Below are 26,434 nucleotides of genomic sequence, written 5' to 3' on the forward strand. Positions count from 1 at the left end.
AGAACGTTGCGGTTTGTAGGGGACTGGTTAGCTGCTGGCTGCAAACACGCGTGTGATTGCAGAAGTCACCTCTGCTGTGCTGACTCGGTGAAACGGGACTCTCAGCTGTTGAGAAGCGGTCAACAGATCCGCGCTCACAAGCTTTGAAGACCTTGCAAAGAAGTGATTGATTCTCAAAGACGGGACTGTAAAAACACCCGCAGAGGAAGGTCTATGTCAGACGTTTTCTGTTTTTATAATTTTTCCTGGAGTTCTGTCACTTTACCTTATTAATGGAACCCCTTTAAGCTCCAGTTTCCCCGCTTTGTGTCCCAACAGTCATCTTTTACTAAATAGCCTCGAGGAGATCTGCATATTTTCTTAATTGGATCATGTTACCCAGGGACAATATTCAGTTTTGGATTAGAAATCACTTTTGTTCATTAAAGAGCAGACACTGTATCTGTCATTTCTGAGACGACGTACTTTATTTTAGACAAAAGATTTGTGTCTTTTATTGTTAATTAAAAAAACTTAAAGCTTCATGAAAGATTTTATCCATCTCTAGGTCTGTGTTACATTTATAAATTTGGCCGACAGTAAATAAGGGAATTATCTTTCAGGGGTGCAGAGTTTTCCACTGGATTTTGTTTCGGTGAGTGGGCTTCAAATATGGTGGAGCAAACCAAAGTTTTATCCTGAATACAAGCTAGCCCTAAATTGGTTGAATTTAAGCCTGTTTTCAGATATAGAAAAGTTTAGATTTGGAAAACAATCTCCTGATCTGAGAGAATAATATATTCCATGTGGAAACGTACTACAAACCCAATCATTGATTGCACCTGGACATGTGGTTCCTGCTCCTCTTTCCTTCGCCGTCTGTTTTTCCATTAACTTCTCCTCATTCTTCTGAGCCTGATCATATGTTCCTTCCTCCTCCTAATACTGACATTATCCCTTCCCTCTGCATCAACCCCAGGATCACAGATGAAACTAGACTAATCGGATTCTAACAAAAATAACACTAAAACTAGGGTAGGGTATTTATTTTATTATCATGATAAGTTTCCAATCATGATAACTGTTTTAATTTATTTTATAGAATCAATGATGATTATGAATGACTAAAAATGAATGAATAAGAATTTATTTCAGACTATTTTTTTGACAAACAACAATAAATGAATCAACAAAATTCACACAAAAGAGATTAACAACCAAACCCTCCACCAATTTGAAAACTAACTAAAGTCACCTGACATAAATAGAAACAAAACCCTCCACCAAATAAACCTGTCGGTTTATGGAAATTGTCTGAAATGGGATATGAAAAAGTAAAACTTATTTTTTATTCCCCCTCTCCCTCTAATTGCATTTAAATTAACTCAAAATCGATTAACTTTCCTGTTAAACTTGTTTTTTTGTCCAATAATTACAATTAAAAAGTCCAGATAATTGGAGAATTGTCTGAGTTTTTATCCATTTTCCTTCTTTACTTTGATATTTTTTATGTTGAGGTTTGGAAAATTTTTGAGAAACTGGATTAAATGTGGTTAATACAAGATATTTAGTGAAATAAATCATTCTTCTTTATGCAACTGATGTCCTTAAGAAGAAGCGAAATTTAAATGTGTATTTAATAGAATGATTTATGGGGCTATGGTTGCTGTGATAAGCAGTCATAGCCATACAATTATTTAAGAAAAGCTGTAAAAGAATAATGCCTTTTCTTTTTAATCATCACCTTTATTGAGATTAGTGCATATTCCATAGCCCTAAGCAACAACGATAATAATGACAGAACTTACAATATTGGTGTCTCACCAGATTTATGTAGTGGGCGTGTAATTATTTTTGATTCTAGAACACAAATAGAATATAAAAGGTAAGGAAAATGGTAAAAACCCAAACAGTGAGTAAATTATTCCAGCTCTGTATTTTCCTTGAGCTGGCTAAAACAGGAAACTTATATTTTTTCATATTTCCATCTATTTACAGCATGTTTGCTATTCTAACCTGCTCTTGTTCCTTTACTTTTCTCTTTTTTCATATTGGGAGGGTTCTTTAAACAAGATCATTACCAGTCCATATTTTTCTGCTTAAAGCAATAACAGGTTTTTTCTTTTGTACTATAATGTAAGAAGATACAAGAACATGATTGGATATTATTTTTGCAGCTTTCCTGCTGTGAGAAATCATCATGCAAAACGAGTGAGAGCATTAATGTCTAAGACAAACGGATTTTAGAAATGGATTAAAACAATCTTAATAATCTAGTCTAAGTGATCAGTATGGTTAGCATTAGCAGCTGCAAACAGCTGCCGGGTTTTTAATGTAGCATACCCTTTACTTTGATATTTCCAAGATGCTTCTTCTATGTTCTAATCCAGCTTTTATCATTACAGGAACAAACCCATTTCTTTCTCTTTTCTTTCTGACATTGTTGAGGAAAAAAAGGTTTCCTTAGAAATAACTTGTCTCAATTGCTTCTTTCTCCTTCATTCTGAACAGAACTAACCTCCAGCTGCCATCTTCACTCACATCCAAACCAAAGAGTGTTTGTCGAGTGTGATCACTGAGCACATTGGTGGTGTGCTTCTTACTGTTGTAGATGGATCCAATGTGAAGTATTTCAGGGTGGACCAAGTCGAAGTGGAGACATTTGAGTTATTGTGCTTTGGATTTTCACTGCAAGATAAATGTTTGAGAATTTAAAATGAACCAAAAGGAAAGTCTAATAGCTGGCACAACCTAGACTCCTTCTCTGTGCTAAAACTGTCCAGACTTTCCTTGTCCATTTTCTCTGGTCAGGGAAAGTCATTAAAGTTGTTCCCATGAGGGTGTCATCACTTATCATGCCAGCCTCTGATATCCTCCTGACCCCCTTAACTCATTACCAGTGCTGGCAACGTGCCGAAACACACTCCTCAACTTACTTCAGAGTGGTAGGCTGGAGGGTTTTAATAACTGCAGCTATGCAGCAATTATGGACGGGGACAATATTTAATGAACTGATGGCTTTCTAGTTACCTATTCGATAAGCAATTAAATAATAACTTAAACAAGGGTGAAAAAAAATTAGTCGTTTAACATGATAATGAAAAACAGTGTAAGCTTTTAGAGGAGTAATTGGTTCACAGCTAACAACAGCTTGCATAGTGGAGCTTTGAAGCTGTAGGTGAACAGTCTCACCCTGTCTTTCTGTGCATCATTAAGCTAAGAGGCAGAGATGTGGGAAAAACGAGGAGGAAGGACGAAGGAAACAGGTTGACCACACATGGATCAGGAGTGTCACTGGGGACACGGTGTCAGCTTTTATCTGCAATGTCGGATACAGCGTTCACAGGGCTGATCCCACTGATAGAGGATTTCTGAGACCAGTACAACGGGGGCACTGCTGAATAATTAAAGAAAGAAAATGATTGGCAAGGATTTATTCCCTTTGGTTGATGATAATGTTTAGCATATAAATCCCCTTCCCCTATGCCCCCATTTAATAGACACAAAGAGCATCAGTTACAGAGATTTAATTGTGTTTTTTGTTTTTTTTTTATATATTTATATAGATGCATAAAAAATGTTTTATCTTTCTCAAAAAACGACTCAAATAAATTTTACTCTCTTTACTCTGAATCTATTTTGTTGGTAGCCCTAAAAAAAAAACTCTGGTTGCATTCACAAATAGATTAGGTGTAGCATACCAGGTATGACAAATGAAGCGATTTAACACCAGAAGGACTCAGAGGGGAATTGAATTGGCTGCTTAAATCTTTAATTTTTACTTCCTTAACACTGTAGTTCATTCTGAGCCATTTAACATAAAATGGTTACATGTTGTGGGCTTCTTTTTAACTGTTTATTTTTCAATTTGTTTTGACCTGATAGAAAGTACACATTATTTGCTTAAAGATAACAATAACTAACCTACATTTTTTAGCTTTTTAAATTGAGTTAAAAGCATTAACAATAAAAAACAGATTCACACTCTGCATCTTTCAATATAGTGAGGTCTTTCAGTGCTCAGAATGAAGCTGTCCAACAGAGAGCAGATCTGCAAACATTATTGAAAAGTTGTGAAAGAAACACAACAGTACATCGATCATCAGATATTAAAGTTAATTAACTCCAAATAATCAATTCTTTTGAATTCCCTCTTTTTTTTTAATCTTTATTTATTTTTGTTGGGCTTAGGTGGCATCACAGTATGGGAGTTTGAGCAGGTCAACACGTTACCAAAGGGTCTTAAACATATTGCTGGTAGTATTTTTGCCAAAAATTAGCACAATGGACATTTGTGTTTCCAACAATATGCTTGTCTGTAGATCTAATATCCCCATACCTAAATATGTTTGGTATTTTTCTGCTTCTCTGCAGGAGCTTGAATAAACAGCCAACAGTAAATTTCCTTTTATAAATGGATTTTTGTGCCTTTTCTGACTTTGATGCTGAAAATTGCTAACTTGAGTTTTTTCCCCCCATTCTAACAACTTTTATCACAGCAGAGAGTCACTTTGCAAGAGCTCTTAAGTACTTTGCTTCAGTAAGTTTGGAAAAAGGGTTATGCATGTTTAATTTTCCACTAAAATCATGATCTATTTGGATCAAGTTTAAAATAACATAATTTTGGTCCCTAGCTGACTTTTCTAGATTTCTACTAAAAAAGGATTGTGGATGTTGGAAGCTGTAAACAATGAATGAGTGATTGAAAGGGACTGATGGCCAAAGGGGTTATGTGTGAACCGAAGATTGATCTGAGTATTTGGAGAGAATTGTGCTACATGAGAATGGTAGATAAGTACATCAGGAAAGGCAGGATCCTGTTCTCTAAGTGAAAGAGGAAAGGGAAGCCTGCGCGGTTGCCAGAGGCTATGAATGGATGTAGAAAATATATGTGTGCAGGTTACGCAAGTTATATCAGATCGTTTTTATACCTCTGTTAATTTAAACTCTTAAGATGTACCTGAAGCAAAACCTAATTAAAGCCTGAGGAACCAGAGAAATGTGCAACTTTAAATGATTGCTAGTTTAAGTTCAGTTTAAGTGAGAAGTTGTGGAGAAATGTAGAGATTGATCAGAATGATGGTACCCGGTGTAACCAGGATCCACCTCACTTTGATGATCCACACTGAATGAACTCGGTCTTATTTCCATAAGCCTGACTGGCTAATACTTGATTGGTATTCTGTTGCCAGCCTCGGCCCGCTCTTCGATAAGCCTTCTGCGTACACAGCAAGAGCCCTCAGCATGATCTCATTTCCTGTCTCCCCACCACCACAAACAAACGCCGTCAAAGAAACAATTGTTCTGCTCATGCAACCATTGTTCATGGAGCTGCTGTTGTCCCTCTAATATTCACTCACATTCGCAGTAGAAAAATGCCAAACGTGAAATCTTTACACAGAAACGCCTGCGACCATCAGTTCTGGATGTCGAGGGTACGGATGGTGCAGATGCTCAAAAACATAACCTGCCTGTAGAGTGGTGATAACTACAGCCAAACAAAGGCCTTTAATGTCAGACTCAGGCTTTTCTTTACAGGGAGCTTTGAATGTATAAATGCATGTGAGGGTGTGTAATCTGATGATTTATATCCACATACCTTTAGAAGATGTATAAAATATTTAAGTGCAGTTTATCCAGAAAAGTTCTCAGTAAATTCTTTGTAAGTATGGCTTTAGAATAACATGTTTATTTCTTTAACCTCTGGGTAGTTTATTGTTATTAATAAGTCAATACTTTGAACAAGGACACAAAATTAAATGTAATCAAAGCGGAGAAGTCATTTAAAAACCAGGTGGAAAACCATCCATTGTTAACACATTTGAAATGTTAGTTTTTTTTCTTTCTGTTCCTTTGATGCATCTTTCTTTTCAACATTAATCAGGCTTAACAATAGAATTTGTAGCAGCATGAAGCACTCGCTGCTTCCAGACGCCAGAAGCTATGGTATCGGGCTCTGAGATGTTTGCAGATGATCCTTTTACTCTTTGAAGGATTAAAGTTTGGACTTTTGTCCAGGACATCTGAAGTATTGTTGATTGGATCAGAGTTTTGGCACTCGGAGGCCATAATTAATTCCCCCAAATCTGATTTGCTCATCAAATATTTTGTAATTTATTTTCACCTTGTAGCAGGTTGCAATTATTTATATATTATTTCCTGCTGAAAGAAAGCAGTTATCAGTTACTACTAGTGTTGCACGGATGCTGATACTAGTATCTGGCACCGATACCGCACTAAAATGGTTGCCTGATAAACCAGACTAAATGTGAGATTTGGGTTATGAGTGGCCCACCAGTTCTAGGGCCTCGGGCATTGATCGAGGCTAGACTACCCGCAGGCAGAAATGATTTTTGCCGCTGGTGGGTGGGGCTGGTTTACTAGGCTACAAAAATGCTGGTAGCTATATTGGTGACTACCGACAAATAGAGCACTGGTACCATTTTGATATTGCCTACCAGGTAGGCAATAAAAAGTTCTACTGGATTCACTTTGTATTAGTCTTTTTCCTGCTTCACAAAGGTAGGCAGCAGCTTGACAAAGCAATGATGGCAAATATTTTACATCCAAGTAGCATGAAGTTCTTTATATATATATATATATATATATATATATATATATATATATATATATATATATATATATATATATATATATATATATATATATATATATATATATATATATATATACATACACACACATCAATTTCAAACATATGACGGTATTGGTATCGGGTGATACTGCACGGCCAGGTATCGGTATCTGGGCCATAAAATGGCATTGGCGCAACACTAGTTACTGCTTAAGGATATAAGAGTGTAGCTCACCTGTTGGATCAGACCTCACATGCCAAGCTTTCACTTCACACACAGATCGGTGTGCCGTCTCCACCACGACCCTGTCGTTGGTTGACCACGGCTCTCTGCTCAAACATGTTTTAAATAGATGACTACAAACCCCCCACTAGAGCTACGTTCTCTGGAGATGATCTGAACCAGTAGTTTAGCCCATTTGCCCAGTTTTCTTGATTCTATCTAACCAACTTTGAAGGAAGAAAATGCATCCCCCTTACGAACGGGCGCAGTGAAGGAGAGATAGTGAGTGTTATTCACCTGTCAGTGTCTGTATGAACGTTTGAGTTGATGCTGGTTAATATATCAGCATGTTGTGGTGAGTTTTGAAGCTGAAACATTGTGGTTGAATATACTTCTGATTGAAAGCTTTCCCAGACACAGCACCTGCTCCCTCTGATCTACATAGATGAAAAAGAGCTGTGCTACATGTGCTGGATGTGTTGGTGCTGAAATATTTAGCTTCTGTCCTCAGCCGAAGAGGGTCAACTCACCCAGCCTCGCTGCTCTTCATGTCTCTCTTCTTGCCTCCATCAGGCCGCTGCTGTCTGTCATGTACGATAATCATCAACATTTCTGTCCCTGCGAACACTTTCTGCCAACACTTGTACAGAGATATTAGTGATTATGAGCTGTGCACAGAGCAGGACATAGAAGTGTGCTCTGCAGCCTTTTAGGATATTTACTGCCAGTCGGAGCCTCAGACGCTAAATTGGAAATGATTGCTTTCCTTCTCCTGTCCTTTGGATGTGTAGAGCTTAATTTGTGATTCACGTTATTTATTTAGTATATTCAGGTTTGTATGTGTAATGGGATTTAAATTGATGATAAAGAAAAAAAAAATGTTTGCTATAACAGGTAACTGTAAGCAAATAAGAAAACCTGCCTGCAGTGCAGGAAGTTGAACAACACCCGTGACATTGTCACTGTAGCTTGAGTCTCACTCTTTGTTGTGTTGGAGTACCTTTCTAAAGCTCTGAGCAAAGGGCTCAGCCTTGTTTACCTGGGTTCTGTGATGCAGAGAGACAGCCGAGTTCTGAGCTTTCTGAGGATGGGCCTGTGTTTACCTACGAGCTAGAAGCAGACCCATGTACTGACCTCCGAGGACAGATGTCCTCACATCCCTCTTTTGGCGCACGCTGCAGAATGTACCCTCGCCACTACTTCTCTGATTAGAGTTAATCAAACGGACAGTTGCCTTGTGACAAAGAAACATGCTTCCAGCCTGCGTGGCCACATGCTCTGATTATCTGTAGGGTGACCCGCATCGTTCTAGCCATTGGACGGCTTCTTCTTCATGGAGACTGTTCCCTTTTGAAGGACAGGAGAACAGCCTGGAGTTTTGGATACTCGTCATTAGTATGGATTCAAACTGGGTTTGAAAATTAGGAAAACTCCAGTTCTTCAATAACCTTGATGGTTCTTACTGTGTGGTCCCAAACCTATCAATATTTGTCAACATGTGGAGACGCCCAAGAAATACATAAGCTGGGATGCTATTTCCGTTTTGCATGCTTTTAGATGTTTCTCTGCTAAAACGGTTAATCAGCCAGCAATGGAAACCAGATGCACAAAATCTGGGAAACATTTACAACCTGCAGGATTGGGACTTTTGAGGACCAGAGTAGAAAACGCTGAGTTAGATAACATTATAGTAACACTAAGGGTCTAACGGTTAAGCAGAACTGACGGACATGTTTCTGCGGCTACGAGAGGCATGACTGACAGCTATTAATAGGTGTGATTTCTACCAGTGAAATATGGCTAATGATTACACTTCGTAACTGAGGTGTTTTCACTCTTAACCTTCTGGAAAGGTTTAACAGTAATCAAATTCCACTGATATTGATGCAGCTCTTTGTTTTCTTTTAATGTTTTTGCTGTAAAAACAACAAATGAAGGAAGTAGTTGGGATTACGGACTGTTTCTTCTAAAGACATAACTCCTCTATTCACTCTGAAAATGAATTAAAACAACCTCTATCTTAGTAAGGTTTAATTATTTACTTATTCATTTATTTATTTTAATTTCTTAAAATAAGATTGACTCCACAGAGGATCGTTAACTCTGCTTCAGATGTTCGTTTGTATCAAACTCAAATCAGTTTAGAATTCACATTTCCCGTGGGGCCTTGCTTTAATTTGTAACTCAGGTTTCAGAACAGCATTTCCATTCTTACATTTCTGGTTTAAAATCCCTAAAAATGGTTTTGATGAGCGTTGCTCTCTCCGCCCCCCACAGATGTTAATATTTCATGCTGCATTTAATTCATCAAATTAATATCTCCCCTAAGGTTCGGTAATTTTAATGTGTTTGAATAAAAGCAATATAAAACCCTGATATTCATCAGTGACTGGGTTTTACTGTTTGCAAACAAAAACACATTTCTACTGTTGCACGATTTCAAGTTAATGGCAATAAAAACAGAGTTTAAATTAAGACATGAATAAAAAAATGCATAAAATCTTTTACAATCTTCTCCATTAGATAGTAATACAAGAGCTGCTCTTCTGATTCATAAAAATGTCTTAAGATCATTATAATGTCACTTATAGAAACCAGGTCCGCCCTGTTGTTCAGCCCTTCTTTATTTGTAGGAGACTCACCAGTTTATCTCCTTGTCTGTTCGCAGTATAACTTTGTGGGAAGAATCCTTGGTCCCCGGGGACTCACTGCCAAACAGCTGGAAGCAGAGACGGGATGCAAAATCATGGTGCGGGGAAAGAGCTCCATGAGAGACAAGAAGAAGGTAAGCTCATCAGCCTGGGGTGGACAGAAAGGGATTCCCAGATTCTTCATTACTAATCCAGCATTTTGCTTTGCAACAAACTCTAAATAGGCTCATGTTCCCCTAACTATGATTTAGTATCTCATTGGGAATGTTACTCCACATTGGGAAATTTGGGGGTATGCTGGTCACACCAGAACCCTACAGTAAGCCTTCAGGTACCATGAGCCGGGTAGCTCTCTGTAGATGAGGCTGTCTGACGTCTGATAGTGCTGTTTGTAAAACGAAGTAGAAATGCAGGAGGCAGTCGTAGTGGCTGATGCCAGGGGCAGCATCTGTATCTGGAGCTTCTGTGCTAAGATTGGAAGCATCAAAATAACCTGATGCAGTCTTAAAAAAAGGTTTTTAAGTATTTTTTCCTTCTGAAGCCTTCATAAGATTCACACCATTAAAAAATAAAGCTGAAATCAGATCATTTAATTTTATGCACTGTATCATACTACAATCATGGAAACTAATGTAATATTCAACCTTTGGATACCTTTGTTTTAGTGCTTAAGCAGTTTGCAGTACATACCTGAACAGACACGTACATCTCTATCAGTGGTTCCTCATCTATAATCAGGGTTTCCACGGGTCATTAAAAATCGTTAAGTCAGTAAAATTTAATTTTAAATAAAGCATTTTAAATGGTTTATGTAAAAAAAGTTTATAAAAACAATTTCATCAGATATATTATATCGCAATATACCGTATTTTCACGACTATAAGGCGCACTTAAACGTCTTTTTTTCCCCTCAAAATGTGCGGTGCGCCCTATGTGTGTTGTAACTGCGACTTTTGAGACCACCTCATTGAGGAGATGATGAAAGAGTGGCTGAATGTAAGGAGACCAGGTGTTTTTTTTTTCCACTCATCACCATCGCTGTTAATATGTAACTCCATGCGTGCCCATCTCACAGCTGATGTGAAAAACATGGGGAAACAAATTAACCCTGTGCTCGCTGTTCAACCGTGCGACATCGGTGTGAACCGGACCCAGCAGGTGCAGCAGAAGCAGCGAGTTTACATGCAAAGTAAATGGTTGACGCGCGTATAGGTGCAGCAAAAGGTCCTGCAGCGCGTTTTGAGCAGCAGGAGCGTTTAAGCATCTGCCAACGCGCTGCTGCTGCTCGAGATGGAAAAATTGAAGTTTTGCTGCTGGACGCGCCGCATCAACCAATCAGAGAAGCTGATCTGGGAGCTGACAGCGAGACAGACACAGCGCTCTGATGACATATGATATTAAAGCAAATGGAAAAGGCTGGATGGATGAGGAGATGATGAAAGCGTGGCTGAGGCAGGTGTATGTGAGGAGACCAGGTGGTTTTTTCCACGCATCACCATCGCTGCGTGCCCATCTCACAGCCGATGAGAAAAACATGGTGAATCAAATGGATAGGCTACTGTTCTCGCCGTTATCCCGGGGGTCTGACAAAGGAGCTTCAACCGCTCGACATCAGTGTGAAGCGGCCGTTCAAAGTAAGGCTGCGAGCGGCGTGGGAGCGATGGATGGCCGACAGAGACCACAGTTTCAGGATAAGTGGAAGGCAGCGCCGGGCAAGTTACGCCACAGTTTGCAGATGGATTGCAGATGCTTGGACTAAAGTGTCTGCTGGCTCTGTTGTTCAAGCTTTTGCAAAAGCCGGCATTATTTCTGAGGAGCTGCGCTGCACGGAAAGTGACTCTGACAGCGAAGAAGGGGAAATTGGCATGTCTGATTTAGCGCAGCTGTTTAATTCAGAAACAGAGGATGATGACTTTGATGGGTTTGATTAATACTTTGTAATAAATACATGAATAAAGCACAAACATACTCAGTTTTGCTCCCGCTCTATTTTTCTACCTGAAAACTTAATTCAACAGCAGCCTCTGGGCCGGGTCTCCTCCATTTCACCGCGGTGGCTGGCAGGTGTTTTTTCATCTAAATAATCTAAATCTTGCAGCTATATTTGCTGTGATCAGTGGGAATAAAGTAGTTTTAATATGTTTTTAAGTGAGAAAGTCCACCTGAAAACTTAATAATTGCAGTCAGTTCATCCAGATTATCTATTTCTGTCGGAGGCGCTCAGACCCCCACATACCAGCGGTGCGCCGACAGCAGAAATCCTTTCATCAGCAGCCTCTAGGCTGGGCAGCCTCCAGGTTCACGCGGTGGATGGCAGGTGTTTTTCATCTAAATAATTTAAACTGCAGGCACCAATAAAAGCGAACATATTCCGTCGGCAGGTTTCAGGATTTTAAGTTAATTTAGGAGTGATCACAGCGCTGTGTCATCTGCGATGTGTCTGTCTCACGGCCAGCTGCCAGGTTTGATTAATACTTTTTAATAAATACATGAATAAAGCACAGTCATACTCAGTTTTGCCCCCGCTGTATTTTTAAATACGCAGTAGAGGTATTTAAAGGTAGTAGAGGACTTGTACCTGTATATAAAAAACGCGCCCTATAGTCCGGTGCGCCTTATGTGTGTGTTAAATACAGAAATGGGACACATAACTGAGACTGCGCCTTTTAGTACGGTGCGCCTTATGGTCGTGAAAATACGGTATTTGCGCGGAACGGCTTCCGGTTGATTGTAAAGCCGAATGTACGGAAAAGAAGCTCGCGGCGGACAAAAAAAACTAGAGAATGGGGAAAAATGCTAATTTCAACAAAAGTGACTAGAAAACGAGGAATTCAGGACGTGGAATTCAGGATAGATGGATAGATGGATGGATAGATATATTAGTCATGGGTACTTGTTGATTGCATTAGAATTCTTTCTAATAGCCTTAAAATAGAGTTTGGGGCCAACTACAGAAAGGGCTCCGTCCCTCTGGTTTTAAGCCTCGTCTTAAGTACTATTAGGTGCAGATGTGAAGATGGCCCTCATAGCATGTGCCGGAAAGTAAACCTGGAGGAGATTGGTAATGTATTCAGGAGCCATCCCATTCAAAGCTCTAAATACAACGATAATATCTTAAAATCAATTCTAAAATGAACAGGGAGCCAGTGCAGAGACGCAACAATTGGCGTAATGTGTTGATATTTTCTGGTTCGCGCTAAAAGACGAGCCGCAAGATGCATCATAGCATCTCTGTACGCTGTCCCTTTGAAAAGCATGTAACATAAAAATGAATAGAAATAAACACATGTACTATATGTAATTAATTTATGGTTCGATCTAGCGATTAAAATGTTTAGATCAAATATTGAAAAAAGGACAGTAATTCAATAAGATGCACCTTAAGCAGAGCATTTTATGCCCCCTGTTTGCTCTGCTCTGCCAGACAGGGGAGCTATATTACAGTGCATTCAACTAAGTCAGAGCTTTCTATGGACTGGCGGGCACCTTCTCTGCATACACCCCCACCCCATCGGGAAATCCTGACCGTCCCCAAGTGGATGAAAACACAAAGCGACACAGAATTTCAGTTGAGTCATAATCTTAGAAATGCCACTTTGCTGCAGGGGCACAAATTTCATCCCTATTCTTCTCTCTCCTGCCTCTGTCATTTTTATCCATCCCCCCATTTCTTTCCCTGGAATATGTTTTATAGCAGAGTGTGTTGAAGACGCCCCTCAAGGTTTATTTTTACTTTGAATTGAACTCTGAAATGGTTAAATGAGAGAGAATCATTAAGCAGACACGTCTTCAGACACATTCTTTAGATATTAGTCTTACTTCATTACAGAAATCTATGATTTTGTACCTAATCTCCATCTCTTCTGAAGCTTAATGATGCGTGGCAGTTTAAGTATTTCTTGTGTGTCTACAGCTTCGGTCTGGCTGACAGAAAGCACATTATACTCAAAAAGAGTTGACAGATGCACACAAAAGGCATAGTTTTTCTTTAGAGATTAGATCAAGTGACAGGATGAGCTAAAATCTAAAGTATATTACCTTCTTCAGGATATTCCTTTCTATATTAGCAACTTATGAGGTTTTATTGGAAACGGGTTCCTTTCCACTACTGATGCACTTATTGGTCTTTTCCAACCTGATAGTAGTTTTCCCAAGGTCTGGTCTTCTGATTTTAATGCTGCTTGAAAGCTGAATCTTCATGATATTTGTGTTTATAAAAATACAATATTTAATCTTGTTGTGCTCCTGCTTTTCTGTTCCAAATCAACCCAAAAAGGGCTGGCCAATCATGTTGCAGTATTATGGTTTAAGGCAGGTTGTATAGCTGTGATGGCAACAAAAAAAAAAAAAAAAAGAGCTCAAAATAAACATGGAAGCACGGGAGGACGTACGCGTAACTGCCGCTGTCACATCCATTTTTTTTAAATCCACAATTTCATCTTTAAAGAGTTGAAAGGGCTGTAGGGTAGTCTGGTATGGTCTCTGCTGCTGTTTCGTTTGTAGGAGGGCTCCAGGTGTCGCTTCACCCAGTCAGCTCAAATTGTCTGCTAAATGTCCCTCCCTTCCCACATTAATATTGCACAAAACAAAACCTGATGTTAAACGTTAGAGGCTGTCTTAAACTGTTTTCTTCTTCTTCCTCCATTCATACGTTTAAAAAAATGCAACAATAACAATTGTTACCAAGTGTGAGATTAAATGAAAAAGAAAAATTCATTAACAAATAAATCAAAACAATAACAGTGGAAAGCAGTTAGCGGCTGACCTCGATGCACAGCTGCTGGATGCACTAATAAAACGGCCGACACATTCACATATCGGCTGATACAGACACAGGCAAAAACAACAAACAAAAACGTTAATATCAGCCAAAAGTATATGGCTGATATATATCCCACACTGATATATATATATATAATACATGTTATCAATCTGGCTGTCAATCTTGCTTCTGATTCACATTCACTTTTTCCTAAGGTCTGTAACACAACAGGATAAAATGTTGGTTCTTTTAAAGCAGAGGAAGTATTTTCTGGAGGATATATAGAAGAATTACAAGATTATCTACATTTATGCATCATTAAATATGCCTCTAGCCCCTTTTTTGAAGTTGCATCAAAGAACAGAGCTAAAGGCTGGAAATACTGGTACTTTTTTTTATTTTGAAGTATTTGAATAAAACAAAGCCTTTCAGATCCAATCAGTGTTGGATTCTGAACTGACTGATCTCACGTCTGGTTTTCATCCATGAGAAGGAGACAAAGATTTACTATCACGCCTCATAATATCCCATAAAGGAGAGCTTTATAGTGTTAAAGTGGTATTGAGCTGATAAAAATTTATGTGGAGAAGATCCTGTTGTTTCCCAACATTTACATCCATAAGTCAGAATAATGGCTCAAAAGATTTGCTTGCGGGGCCCCAGCAGCCTCTGGATAGAGCACGTCTGCGTCATAGCTGTGGCTCAGCCACAAACAAAGCCGCAGAAGTAGCTTCCAGTCTCTGCATCCTCAACCTCACTATATTCAGCCTGATGCCCTGTGGCAGCAGAGGATGCCACGGCAGCAGCTAAGCCAGTGTGTTTATTCAGGATCCATTAGCGGCAGCATTTTTATGCTCTCAATAATTCAGCTGGTTACTCCCCCTTGGGCCGCACTGCCTGACAGGGAGCCGGCTCACTGGAGCTCCGCTGTGGGAGAGAGGCAAGCAGGCAGAGGGAAATGAGGGAGCGGTGTTACATAAAACACAATAGTGAAAAGGGGACGCAGATTCAGGAAAGGAAATGTATATTAAACCTTTTAAAATGTATGAATAACATTTTCAGGTAGAACAAGGTTCGACAATCCTTTACAAAACCTCAGAATTGAACACGGATAGCAGGACAGTTTCTTGGAGGGAGGAAAGTGACAATATGTTATTTAATCGAACATGTGAGGAACTGGCTCTAGCACCGGTCCTAGTTTAACAGTGGCTCAAAATTAAGGTTTATTTATTATGACAGAATGAGCAATTATTATACCGATATTTTTAGTGACTGCTAACGATAAAATAGGTGCTGTCCCTTATTTTTATAAGGAAAATAATGTTATGATGTGGAAAAATTTTCTATTGAACAATAATATTGGAATTTCATTATCATGTAGCATGCTCGTTTCACATATTTTACTGTCAGCTATTCTCTGGATAAAAGACTAATAGTAGGAAGTCTTTCTCTTTAACCCATTTTTCATTTTCATAATCATTACTACTAACAACCAGAAGGACTCTCAGAAGCCATATTCCTATCAAAGTGCCATATGTTGTTATAGCGTTGGTCTCTTATTTGTTGTACTCACAAATAATGCAGAACAACAGCAAGAACAACATCAATTAAATTACAGATTTGATCCATCGACCACTGCACATGCAGAGTGGGGATTCCGCTCCGCCTTTGCAAAAAAGCAATTCCCTAATTCTATTCTGTCTCCTTCACAGTGTGATTACAGTTAGTGGTGCAGACATCTGTTTTATTTAGAGCCACTCTGAAAATCCTTTCAGGCTTGCAGTTTAAGAAACGCTCTCCATCAAATGAAATTTTATTTCTCTGCTTCTTTTTTCCCTTTTATTTTGCTGATTGTGCTAACACATGACAACTGAAACTGTCGTATCAGCACGATCTCTGACGGCGCAGAATTGGTCTTCAACTGTTGCCAGCCAATAGATGTTGTTATAGAGCAGCCTGTACACTTCATTTCCACCATAACATTTGCAGCTCGTATGTAACATGTTATTAGCCTCTTGGCACTAAAGTAAATCCGTTTATTTATATGTGTTTTTTTAGTTCTCATCTTGGGCTGATTTCACTGTGAGCTTGCTTCGGAGTACTTCTTTCGCAGGTATCGCTGTATTACGTTTCCACTTACTGTCTGCAAATGACAAAAAGCTAATGCGATGATTCAGGACACATCGGTGACATATGGCAGAAGGTCTAGCTATGCCTTATTGGAATTTTTTTTAATGTAATACTCTCTGCTGAGATGTGCTGCTGTATCATCTCTCCAGGCAGAGCTAAAAGTCATGGCATTTAATTGAACTGTTCACTGCAGCTTCTTTTCCTCTTTGACCTTTTGTATTTTAGCAATTTATATTGTATAATTCTATTCTTATATTGTTAAAATAAAACCCAGCTATACAGATGTCTAGATATATCTATATATTTCTAAATATACATATAGAGATAGATAGATAGATATATAGATATTTATATATTTTTTTTGCTTTTGTTTGTTAATCATCTGTGTTGTCTTGTTTGTCTTAGACTGCATTGACTTAAATTGGTTGTTGTTTTGCTCAAAGATAAAGCAGCAGTGCATACAGGTTAAAATAATTTATATGTAGTTTAATCTTTGGCTTTCAGAGTTTAGTATCAAGATTAGGTTGTGCCTTTGCATACAGACCAGCATATTCTGGAGGATGCATGCAAAAGATGAAGACTTAAACTGTAAAATCTGTTTGTTTCAAATGATTTATGGAATTCTTTTCTTCATATGGGCACTTTTTAACTGAGCAAAAGTTGGAAAAAGAAGCAACACACTAGAAGAGAGCGACATTATTAGGCTTTCTAAAAAAGTGGATGGAAAAGAGAAAGCAGTTGGAAGGGAAGGGAGCGGCCCTGCTGTGTTTTATTACCTCTTCTTTTCATGGTGCTTCGGCCATGATGTGAAAAGTCGCTTCTTAAGGTTTACCGGGCTCCAGCTAAAGGTTGTTGGCTCCAGTTGGAAGCTGGTTACTTCGCACAGGTGGAGCTCAATTATTGCAATTTTCTTTTTTTAATGATTCATTTGGAAATTTGAAACTCAATCCTAATATACAGGTGCTGGTCATAAAATTAGAATATCATGAAAAAGTAGATTGATTTCAGTAATTCCATTTAAAAAGTGAAACTTGTATATTATATTCATACATTACATACAAACTCATATATTTCAGATGTTTATTTTGTTTAATTTTGATGATTACAAATGACAACAAATGAAAATCTCAAATTCATCATATCAGAAAATTAGAATATTACTGAAGACCAATAAAAACAAAGGATTTATAGAAATGTTGGCCAACTGAAAAGTATGAACATGAAAAGTATGAGCATGTACAGCACTCAGTATTTAGTTGGGCCTCCTTTGGCCTGTATTACTGCAGCAATGCGGCGTGGCATGGAGTCGATCAGTCTGTGGCACTGCTCAGGTGTTATGATAGCCCAGGTTGCTCTAATAGTGGCTTTTAGCTCTTCTGAATTGTTGGGTCTGGTGTATTGCATCTTCTTCTTCACAATACCCCATAGATTTTCTATGGGGTTAAGGTCAGGAGAGTTTGCTGGCCAATTAAGAACAGGGATACCATGGTCCTTCAACCAGGTACTGGTAGCTTTGGCACTGTGTGCAGGTGCCAAGTCCTGTTGGAAAATGAAATCTGCATCTCCAAAAAGTTGGTCAGCTGCAGGAAGCATGAAGTGCTCTAAAACTTCCTGGTATGTGGCTGCGTTGACCCTGGACCTCAGAAAACACAATGGACCAACACCAGCAGATGACATGGCACCCCAAACCATCACTGACTGTGGAAACTTTACACTGGACTTCAAGCAACGTGGATGAAGTGCCTCTCTTCTTTTCCTCCAGACTCTGGGACCTTGATTTCCAAAGGAAATGCAAAATTTACTTTCATCAGAGAACATGACTTTGGACCACTCACCAGCAGTCCAGTCCTGTTTCTCTTTAGCCCAGGCAAGACGCTTCTGACGCTGTCTGTGGTTCAAGAGTGGCTTGACACAAGGAATGCGACAGCAGAAACCCATGTCTTTCATACGTCTGTGTGTGGTGGTTCTTGAAGCACTCACTCCAGCTGCAGTCCACTCTTTGTGAATCTCCCCCACATTTTTGAATGGGTTTTGTTTCACAATCCTCTCCAGGGTGCGGTTATCTCTCTTGCTTGTACACTTTTTTCGACCACATCTTTTCCTTCCCTTCGCCTCTCTATTAATGTGCTTGGACACTGAGCTCTGTGAACAGCCAGCCTCTTTAGCGATGACCTTTTGTGTCTTGCCCTCCTTGTGCAAGGTGTCGATGGTCGTCTTTTGGACAACTGTCAAGTCAGCAGTCTTCCCCATGATTGTGTAGCCTATAGAACTAGACTGAAAGACCATTTAAAGGCTTTTGCAGGTGGTTTGAGTTAATTAGCTGATTAGAGTGTGGCACCAGGGGCCATCAATTTTGAACCTTTTCACAATATTCTAATTTTCTGATATGATGAATTTGAGATTTTCATTTGTTGTCATTTGTAATCATCAAAATTAAACAAAATAAACATCTGAAATATATGAGTTTGTATGTAATGTATGAATATAATATACAAGTTTCACTTTTTAAATGGAATTACTGAAATCAATCTACTTTTTCATGATATTCTAATTTTATGACCAGCCCCTGTAGATTAAATATCCAGTATTTATTTCATTTGACGTTTGCAATGAGCTCATTAACAGACCTGACTTATTTATTTAGTTACTGAAATACCAATCCTTGTTTATACAACATGTTTTCTGTACTAAAGTTTAATCAAAACCAAAAATGGTTTCTCCTGAACAACAAAATCATATTGCTAAAGAAGCTCACTGTGTACAGTCATATCATTGGAAAGTTAAGTAGGATGGGTAATAACTGATATATATACCAATAGACATATAATTGGATAATCAATATGAATTAAGTCCTTAATTCTCCTAAATTTGGATCCAGAAACGCATAGAATTCTGGGGGATGTAGGCAGATGAAATGATTTAGCCTCCCAACCTCGCATGGCTGAACCTAAGCAAGGTAGGCGGTAGAGCTGACCTTATTTTAAAAGTCATGTTTAAATAACTTTGGTTAAAATTAATTTTTCCTTCAAGGCCTTGTTTCATATGGGTTAGCAAAAAACCTAATCGATAATTATCAATATCGACTGACGTATATCTTGTGACGCATATCGTACAGCTCTAGAGAGAACCTAAGTTACTTTGATGTCATTTGGAAATCCAGGTTTTATCCAGTGACCATGTTAGAAGCTAGGCCATCTGCTGGGTTTAGACCATTGTATCACAACGTCTAATGTCTACCAGGACATTTTACAGCACTCAATGCTTTCCTGTGCTGATGAGCTTTATCTAGATGCTAATTTCTTCTTTTTGCATAGACTGCAGCAAGTACAAAAACCTTGTTTAATGACCATAGGATCACTATAGATGATTGACCAGCAAACTGGGCTGATCCAAACTTCACAGATAATCTATAGAGCACCATTAGAGGAAGATGTGAGACACCAGAGCAAACGAGGCAAACAGGCTGAAGACTGCTATTAAAGCAACCTTGGTTTTCAGAGCATCTTAGCAATGATAAACTAATTCATGCAAAAATGGCCCTGACCTAAAGTATTCAGTGCTTTATTGTACAATACATGGACGCACCTTTCAGAGGGCAGGCATTTCATTTTTTTAAATCTGTACCCCCCCTCTGGCCTTCAGCCTGTTTATCATACTCTCACATATTTGGTTTGATGTGATATTGTTATATTCCAAGAAACAGGAAAATGTTTCCCTTCGCTGTAAAATAAAATGCCTGCTTGAAAATAATTCCCCGTGTGTAAATGTTAAATTGAGTCCCTGGAATGAATTAACCTTTTAACAATTTTACTATTTGAGGTGGACCTGTAGAGCCCTGGGCGCTATATCCGACAAGCATACACTAGCTGATCTTCTTTGTAGAAATGTTCTTTTTTTTTTTACCTCTATCCATGCTATGTAGTCATGCTATATGTTCAACCAAATTCTGTTTTTCTTTATGCTGCTCTTTCCAGGGCATTTGTTTTTGCCCAGTCTGGACACTTCAGAGTTTTCCTGCCGGCTCTCGTCTTTCCTCTCGTCTCTGTTCTCACCTCCCTAACCTGCCCCCCCCTCTCTGGCCTTCATCCTGTTTGTCATGCTGTCACTTTCTCTCAGAGGGTGCGCAGTGACCTTGTCATTGTGTGAGTTGTGTGCATTTGCGTTGCGTGAAGGTTTGCGTGCATATCGCTACACCCTCTGCAACTCTAATTGCCTACAGTCCAAACTAAACTACAGCCTGACTGAGCTCAAATGGAAAACTCTGAGCTCAACAATCTGTAGCTGAATGCACACATGTATCTTCCTTATTGTCATTATTTTTCTGTGCACAGAAGCAGCCTGACCCGCCTGTCTAAAAATGTTGATTCACCTTCCAGTCGCCTTCTCCCCCTAACGGCCATAAGCCAGGAACTATGATAAAATAGCTGATCTGCCACCTAAACTAGTCCCCGTCGCTCCCGCTGCCGCTTCCCCCACACACATGCAGAAAAGGGGATAACGAGAGCAGAACATTGATCTTGTGTGTGTTTGTGTGTGTGTTGTAAAGAGCAGTGCCATGGAAACGGCTCTCTGGAGTATAAAGCAGGTGGGTGGCACTCGGCTCAGACTTAGGCTGTGTGCGCGCGTGCCTGCTCTCTTTTTACTTAGCGGTTCTTGTTGAGCGTATAGAAATGTTGTCGGAGGACCCCCTGCAGAGCAGCGCCACATATTGTTAGTAATTAGCCACCCTCACAGTAGCTCGGCACTTTGAAATAAGGTCTGATCCGCAGTTGAGGCGGGTTTATATGGGCTGAAGTAAACAACCTGGCTATCATCGCTAGCCTTTACAAATTGGTCGATTGGGGGGGCTCTAGGCGGTGGGCAACTGTCGTCATGAGATGTGGATTCCCTTTGGGACAGAAAATCAGTTGACTGTTTATCTGGAAAATGAATATTTGACTAAACTTTTGTTCTTGTCGGATCAATAATTAACATTTGAACTTGGTTTGAAGTTAATCTACAGCTCAGCTCCTCCCCTCTTTGGATTTTTGATGGGCTTTTAAACATGATGATATTCAGCAATGTCACACCGTATACCTCTGTCATCATCCGCTCTCTGGATTTTCTACTCTGAGGAAGTAGCTGTGATTTGATATTAGGTGTTGTTTTATATTAAACTTTACAAATATGAAACATTTATCCCCAATGGGCATTGCTCAGTATGGGATCCCGACACTATAATCATTTGTAAAATGTATAAATGAAAATAAATGTTGAAAACTGTTAATGATGCTGAAGGTATAATTTCCAATATTTATATTGAAATAATTGCTTATTGCACAGGATATTAAACATTGTTCTTTTGATATCTGTAAAAAAAAAAAAAGAGGTATAAAAAGATGATTTTAGTAGCCAGTTAATTCCTTAGCTTATCCTTTCAACTTTGTCTGCACATACATCATCAGCTGTACTTTTAAACCATGATTACCTTTGAGTGAGCTCTCCCTTCTCTCAGTACTTCAAAGGAAACGTCACTTGACATTGTTCTTATTCTGAAATATGGTATGTGATGTAATAAATGAACATTTTTATCCTTTCTCTGTCCCATCTGTGCTTCCATCTCTCCCTTTGGAGTCTGTCATCCTTGTCATGTTGGGGTATCCACAGCAGTGAGAGGCCATTCAACATGGTTAATATTACATTGGCACACAAAGTGCACTCTCAATGTTCTTTTAAAGTGTCTATCACACGAACTGATGTTGCCTTGAGGATAAATTGTATGCGAGATAAATTATGTCGCTCCATTCTACACCTCTGTCGTTTGTTTATGACAAGAATATTTCCCATCACCAGATATAAGCAAAGTAACCCAGTAGCCTTTTTTATGCCAGTTAGTGGTCTGTGTGCAGCAACAGTTGGGGGAGGGGTCTGTACTGTATTTGTTTCATACAGCTGAAAAAGAAAAATACTTGGTCCCTTTCTCTGGTTTCCCTCTAAAACAGATTTTACGTTTTTTTGTTGTACTTTTCTTTATAAGTCCTGGTTTATCTTGATACACATAACTGGGGAGTCCTTCATCCCTACATATTCACTTTTCCTTTTAATAAAAGTTTGTGCTTATTCAGCTGTAATTTAAGCTGATTCATAGATTGGCTGCTGCAATTCCAACAGGTTACATGAGAAGAGATGGGGCCTTTATTAACCCCAGGAGAAACCGTTGAAATTCGATCCGAATGTTTCCGATATTGCAGAGGTTTTGTTATTGATGTTTTTTGATGTTGAGGTGGGTTAACAGCGAGGGTCTGGGGAATGTTAGAACAGGGAGTCAGACTCCAGCAGCTCCTTTAGTTGCACAAGAGCGAAAGACATGGAACAGACCAACAAAACAGAAAAACCTGTAGAAACGCAATATGATTTTAACCTCTAAAAGCAAAAAAAAATGATCAGACAGTCCGTAGCTGCATGAAGGAAATGCAGGTTAAAATTAGCAGAGGTGTGTAGCTGCACGTGTGGTCTGATGGTAAACCGCAGACTGCAACAGTGACTGCTACCATCTGACTCAGGAAAGTTGAGCTGCTGATAAAATGACTAATGGCTTTCCCTACCATTTTCCAGGGTTTTGTTCTCCTATATTTTTGTTATAACATGCCAAAGTACTTTGGACTTTAGGTAACTTTAATATTTGGATAATAAGCCTCACAGAACTTTAAACCGCAGGTGTCATCAATCCTTTCCCACAAGTAACATTAATGTAGGTTAGAATCCAGATACATCTCTCTGATCCCTGCATCCATTCATCTCTAGCTGATATTAATTGCTGCAGGGCCTGCTGTCATCTTTGTCTCTGTGAAGCATGGGATCTATTAGAGAAGGGTGTCCTTTCAAAGTTACAGTTAAATAGCTGACTAACAGGCCGCTCCCTTCATCCTCCACGTGTACCCCTTTCTCTTTTCTCCCCTGTCTGATAATGCAGCGTTACTGCACTGGTGCTCCTGCACCCCCGCACTGTCACATTCACTCATCGTCTCTCTCTCGCTGTGTTTCTGTCCAGGAGGAGCAGAACAGAGGGAAGCCAAACTGGGAACACCTAAATGAAGACCTTCACGTCCTAATCACAGTTGAAGACTCACAGAACAGAGCTGAGATCAAGATGAGAAGAGCGGTAGAGGAAGTCAAGAAGCTCCTTGTACCTGCTGTGAGTACTTTTTATGCAGAAAGTCCTACATGCTTTACTCTGTTGGTGCAGTCCCCACTGCCTTTGCTCTGCTGTCCTCCATCATCTGGGTGTCACAGGAAGATGAAGGACTTTAATATGTGCAGGGAAAGTTTCCCATATTTTCATAACAGAATAATGCCACTGCATATGGCAGTATAATCCGCCCCACTGTTAGTATCCTGTTTACTGCCATATATAGAGGAGGGGAACAGGTTGGCAGTACCTCCAGTTGAGTGGAAAAACATGGGTAGCTGTACACACCTCCGGTGCCGGCCAGATTTCATCTCCGCCTCCCCTCCGGCCAGACTTCCTCAACGCTGTGCTCCTGGTGATGGCTTCTAGTAGTTTTGCAGGCATGCAGTTTTTGTTTGTGCTTTAGCTGTTGGGAACAGGTGGACTGAGCAGCTGAGGGCTCCAGTTTGCCACCAGGTGGCGAACAGAGCTCGGTGGGACTTGGCCAGGCATGCAAGGTTAAAAGAGATATGCTGCTCCACTTCACTGGGAACATTTTAACATCACTGCCTTTAATAATATTTTCATATTCAAGCAAAATAAATTACTTAATTTCATCCACATTTGGAATATTTTAGCTTGATGAAACAGAAACAAATTATGCTCGTGTTTTTTTTTTGACCTGTAGATGATCTCATTTGCTCAGGCTTCCCAGTTTTTCTTAGATTTGGCACTGAAATACTATATCAGTGCCCATTCATGTAGTTTAGCCTTTTAAAAGAGGCCCTTAAACTGCTCCTTGTTCAGATCATCTGTTAATCTTAGTTCAATTGTCCTTCCAAAGTTTATTCATTTCAGTAAATCAATTCAAAAAGTATTGTCTTTCTTTGTTCATTGAGATGATGCAAGTTCAAGTTTAAGTAGAATTTATTATCCCCAAGCGGTGATATGCTGTGCAGACAGAAGTGTAAAAAGGAAAAATACAACACTCAAAGAGCTGGAATACACCCGGCTTAAAAACAAACTGTTAAATTGTAATAAAATTAACTCACAGACTTCAGCTATTCCAACACAGAGTTCATAGATTTACCCAAATGTAATGGACTCTGCTTTGAAACTCTGTTGGCTGTTGTTTGTTTTTTTTGCCGCGTTACTGCAGTTGTTTCTGTATTTTTTTCTTCCACTCAACTTCCCATTAATATCCCTGGAAACTTCCCTCCTGGAGGTTTCAGTGACCAAACATTCTTCTCCATGATTGTGTCGGCCATAATAGAAATATAACATTTCAGGACTTTCTTTTTGTAAATCCTGTTGTATAACAGCATTTAAAGAAACTTAATTTGTTTTTATTTACTCTTAAGTTATAATTGTCTTGCATCACTCTGTGCATAGTGCCTTTATTTAATGCTATTTAGACTTTTAGACCTAATGTTTAATGTGAACATAAATTTTTGAGCCGAATAATTTGGGGGACAGAACTATATCTTAAGTGTACCATCCATGCACATTTTTTAATGCTTTTACGGTGCAGCTTTTACATCGCTGTCAGTCCTCAGAATATAAAACTCCTTAAAAAGGCACCATAGAAAATGGCATCTTCACTCTGAGGAATCTACTGTGAATGCATTTTGTGTCCTAACGAGTACATCAAAGATGGTTGTGAGTCATTACCTGAACCACTGGGTGGGTTAAAAAGAAGCTTTTTTTTTTATTTCTTCGATGTTAGGAGTTTCGCTTCAAGGCCTTTTGCAAGAAACCAGACACTAATGAAATCCTTTTTCTAATTTTCTACTTTTAGAACCATTGTTCTTGGGGTTTTTTTAAAGCATGCTCATCAGTTTGCCTACTAATGGTTTGGATTCTAGTCAAAGGGAATAGTTAAAAATATTAACACCTTTTTAAGTATAAGTGGATTCAACAATTCAGCTTCGAGTATAAAACTCCTAAAATAGTGCAGTCATACAGTTTGATACAGTTTTGTGTTCAGTGAATCTAAAAGTTTATTATTATTGCGGGGAAAAATACATTTCATGGCTTCTCAGTGAGGCTTGTTGTTGGCAGTATCATGCTGTGGGGCCTAATTTCTTAGTAAAAAAGAAGTTCCTGTCACTCACAGGATTTGAATGTCTGCTAATAGAATGAAGATAAGCTTTGTTTTTCTCACACCACATATAGTTCAGGCAAATGTAAAAAGCAACCAAAGTCCTAATCAGAAACCAGATCTAGATATTGATGTTCCATTAGACTTCAATCAGAAAATTACATTAACAGGAAAATTTTACCTAATTATCTTTTGTCAATTAAAAAAAAATATATAAAGCTTTTTTATGAGGGTTTGTTTCTTATATCCTCCTTTATGTTGACAGAAAAACCCAATAAAATGATTGAAGTGAAGCTCTGAATACACAGACCTGCTCAGTTTTGCCCCTAGTTTTGCTCCTTTGCCCTTTGGTTCCCTGAACTGTTGAACTCTAAATGAACTGTGAGCATTGAAGCATCATTGAGGTGAGAGAAGCAGAGAAAGTGAGATGGGTGCAAGAGCTTGATTGAGCTCCTCTTTCAAGTGTGGATTTATTCAACTGATCCCAGCCCAGTGCGCACACACACAGATACAAATACACATTCTCCTCCCCAAAAAAAGAGAAAAGGATTTACTAGTGTGTCTATACACACTACCTAAACGCTCCGACTCAACGCTTGAGTCTCTCGTTAAGGCCCTCAAACCGAGCCAGCAGCGGAGCCTCGCTGCACTTTAGCTAACCTCCACTCAGAAAGCAGCAGTGTATGCATAAATCCCGAGCAGCCCGTTCCACTTTGCTTGCCTGCCACTTGAAGTGCTGGAGAGTAATTTATTTTTTTTTGGCCTGTAGTCTGATAGTCTGTGGCCCATGATCGACAGAATAACATTTGCCAAGTATTAAAGAGGGTGAACTATTCTATGAAAAGC

The 26,434-nt window shown here is 39.2% G+C and overlaps 1 protein-coding gene across 1 annotated transcript in view; it reads left to right on the plus strand.

Moving 5' to 3' along the window:
• The window catches only part of qkia (QKI, KH domain containing, RNA binding a), a 94,430-nt gene that overhangs the window by 40,497 nt on the left and 27,499 nt on the right, over positions 1–26,434 (plus strand). The window contains 2 exon segments of the mRNA XM_038278145.1: positions 9,466–9,582; positions 23,371–23,514. Coding sequence (XP_038134073.1) covers positions 9,466–9,582; positions 23,371–23,514 — 261 coding nt within the window.

This window comes from Cyprinodon tularosa, unplaced genomic scaffold (genome assembly GCF_016077235.1).
Source record: "Cyprinodon tularosa strain WSP-4 unplaced genomic scaffold, ASM1607723v1 ctg139, whole genome shotgun sequence".
Classification (NCBI taxonomy): domain Eukaryota; kingdom Metazoa; phylum Chordata; class Actinopteri; order Cyprinodontiformes; family Cyprinodontidae; genus Cyprinodon; species Cyprinodon tularosa.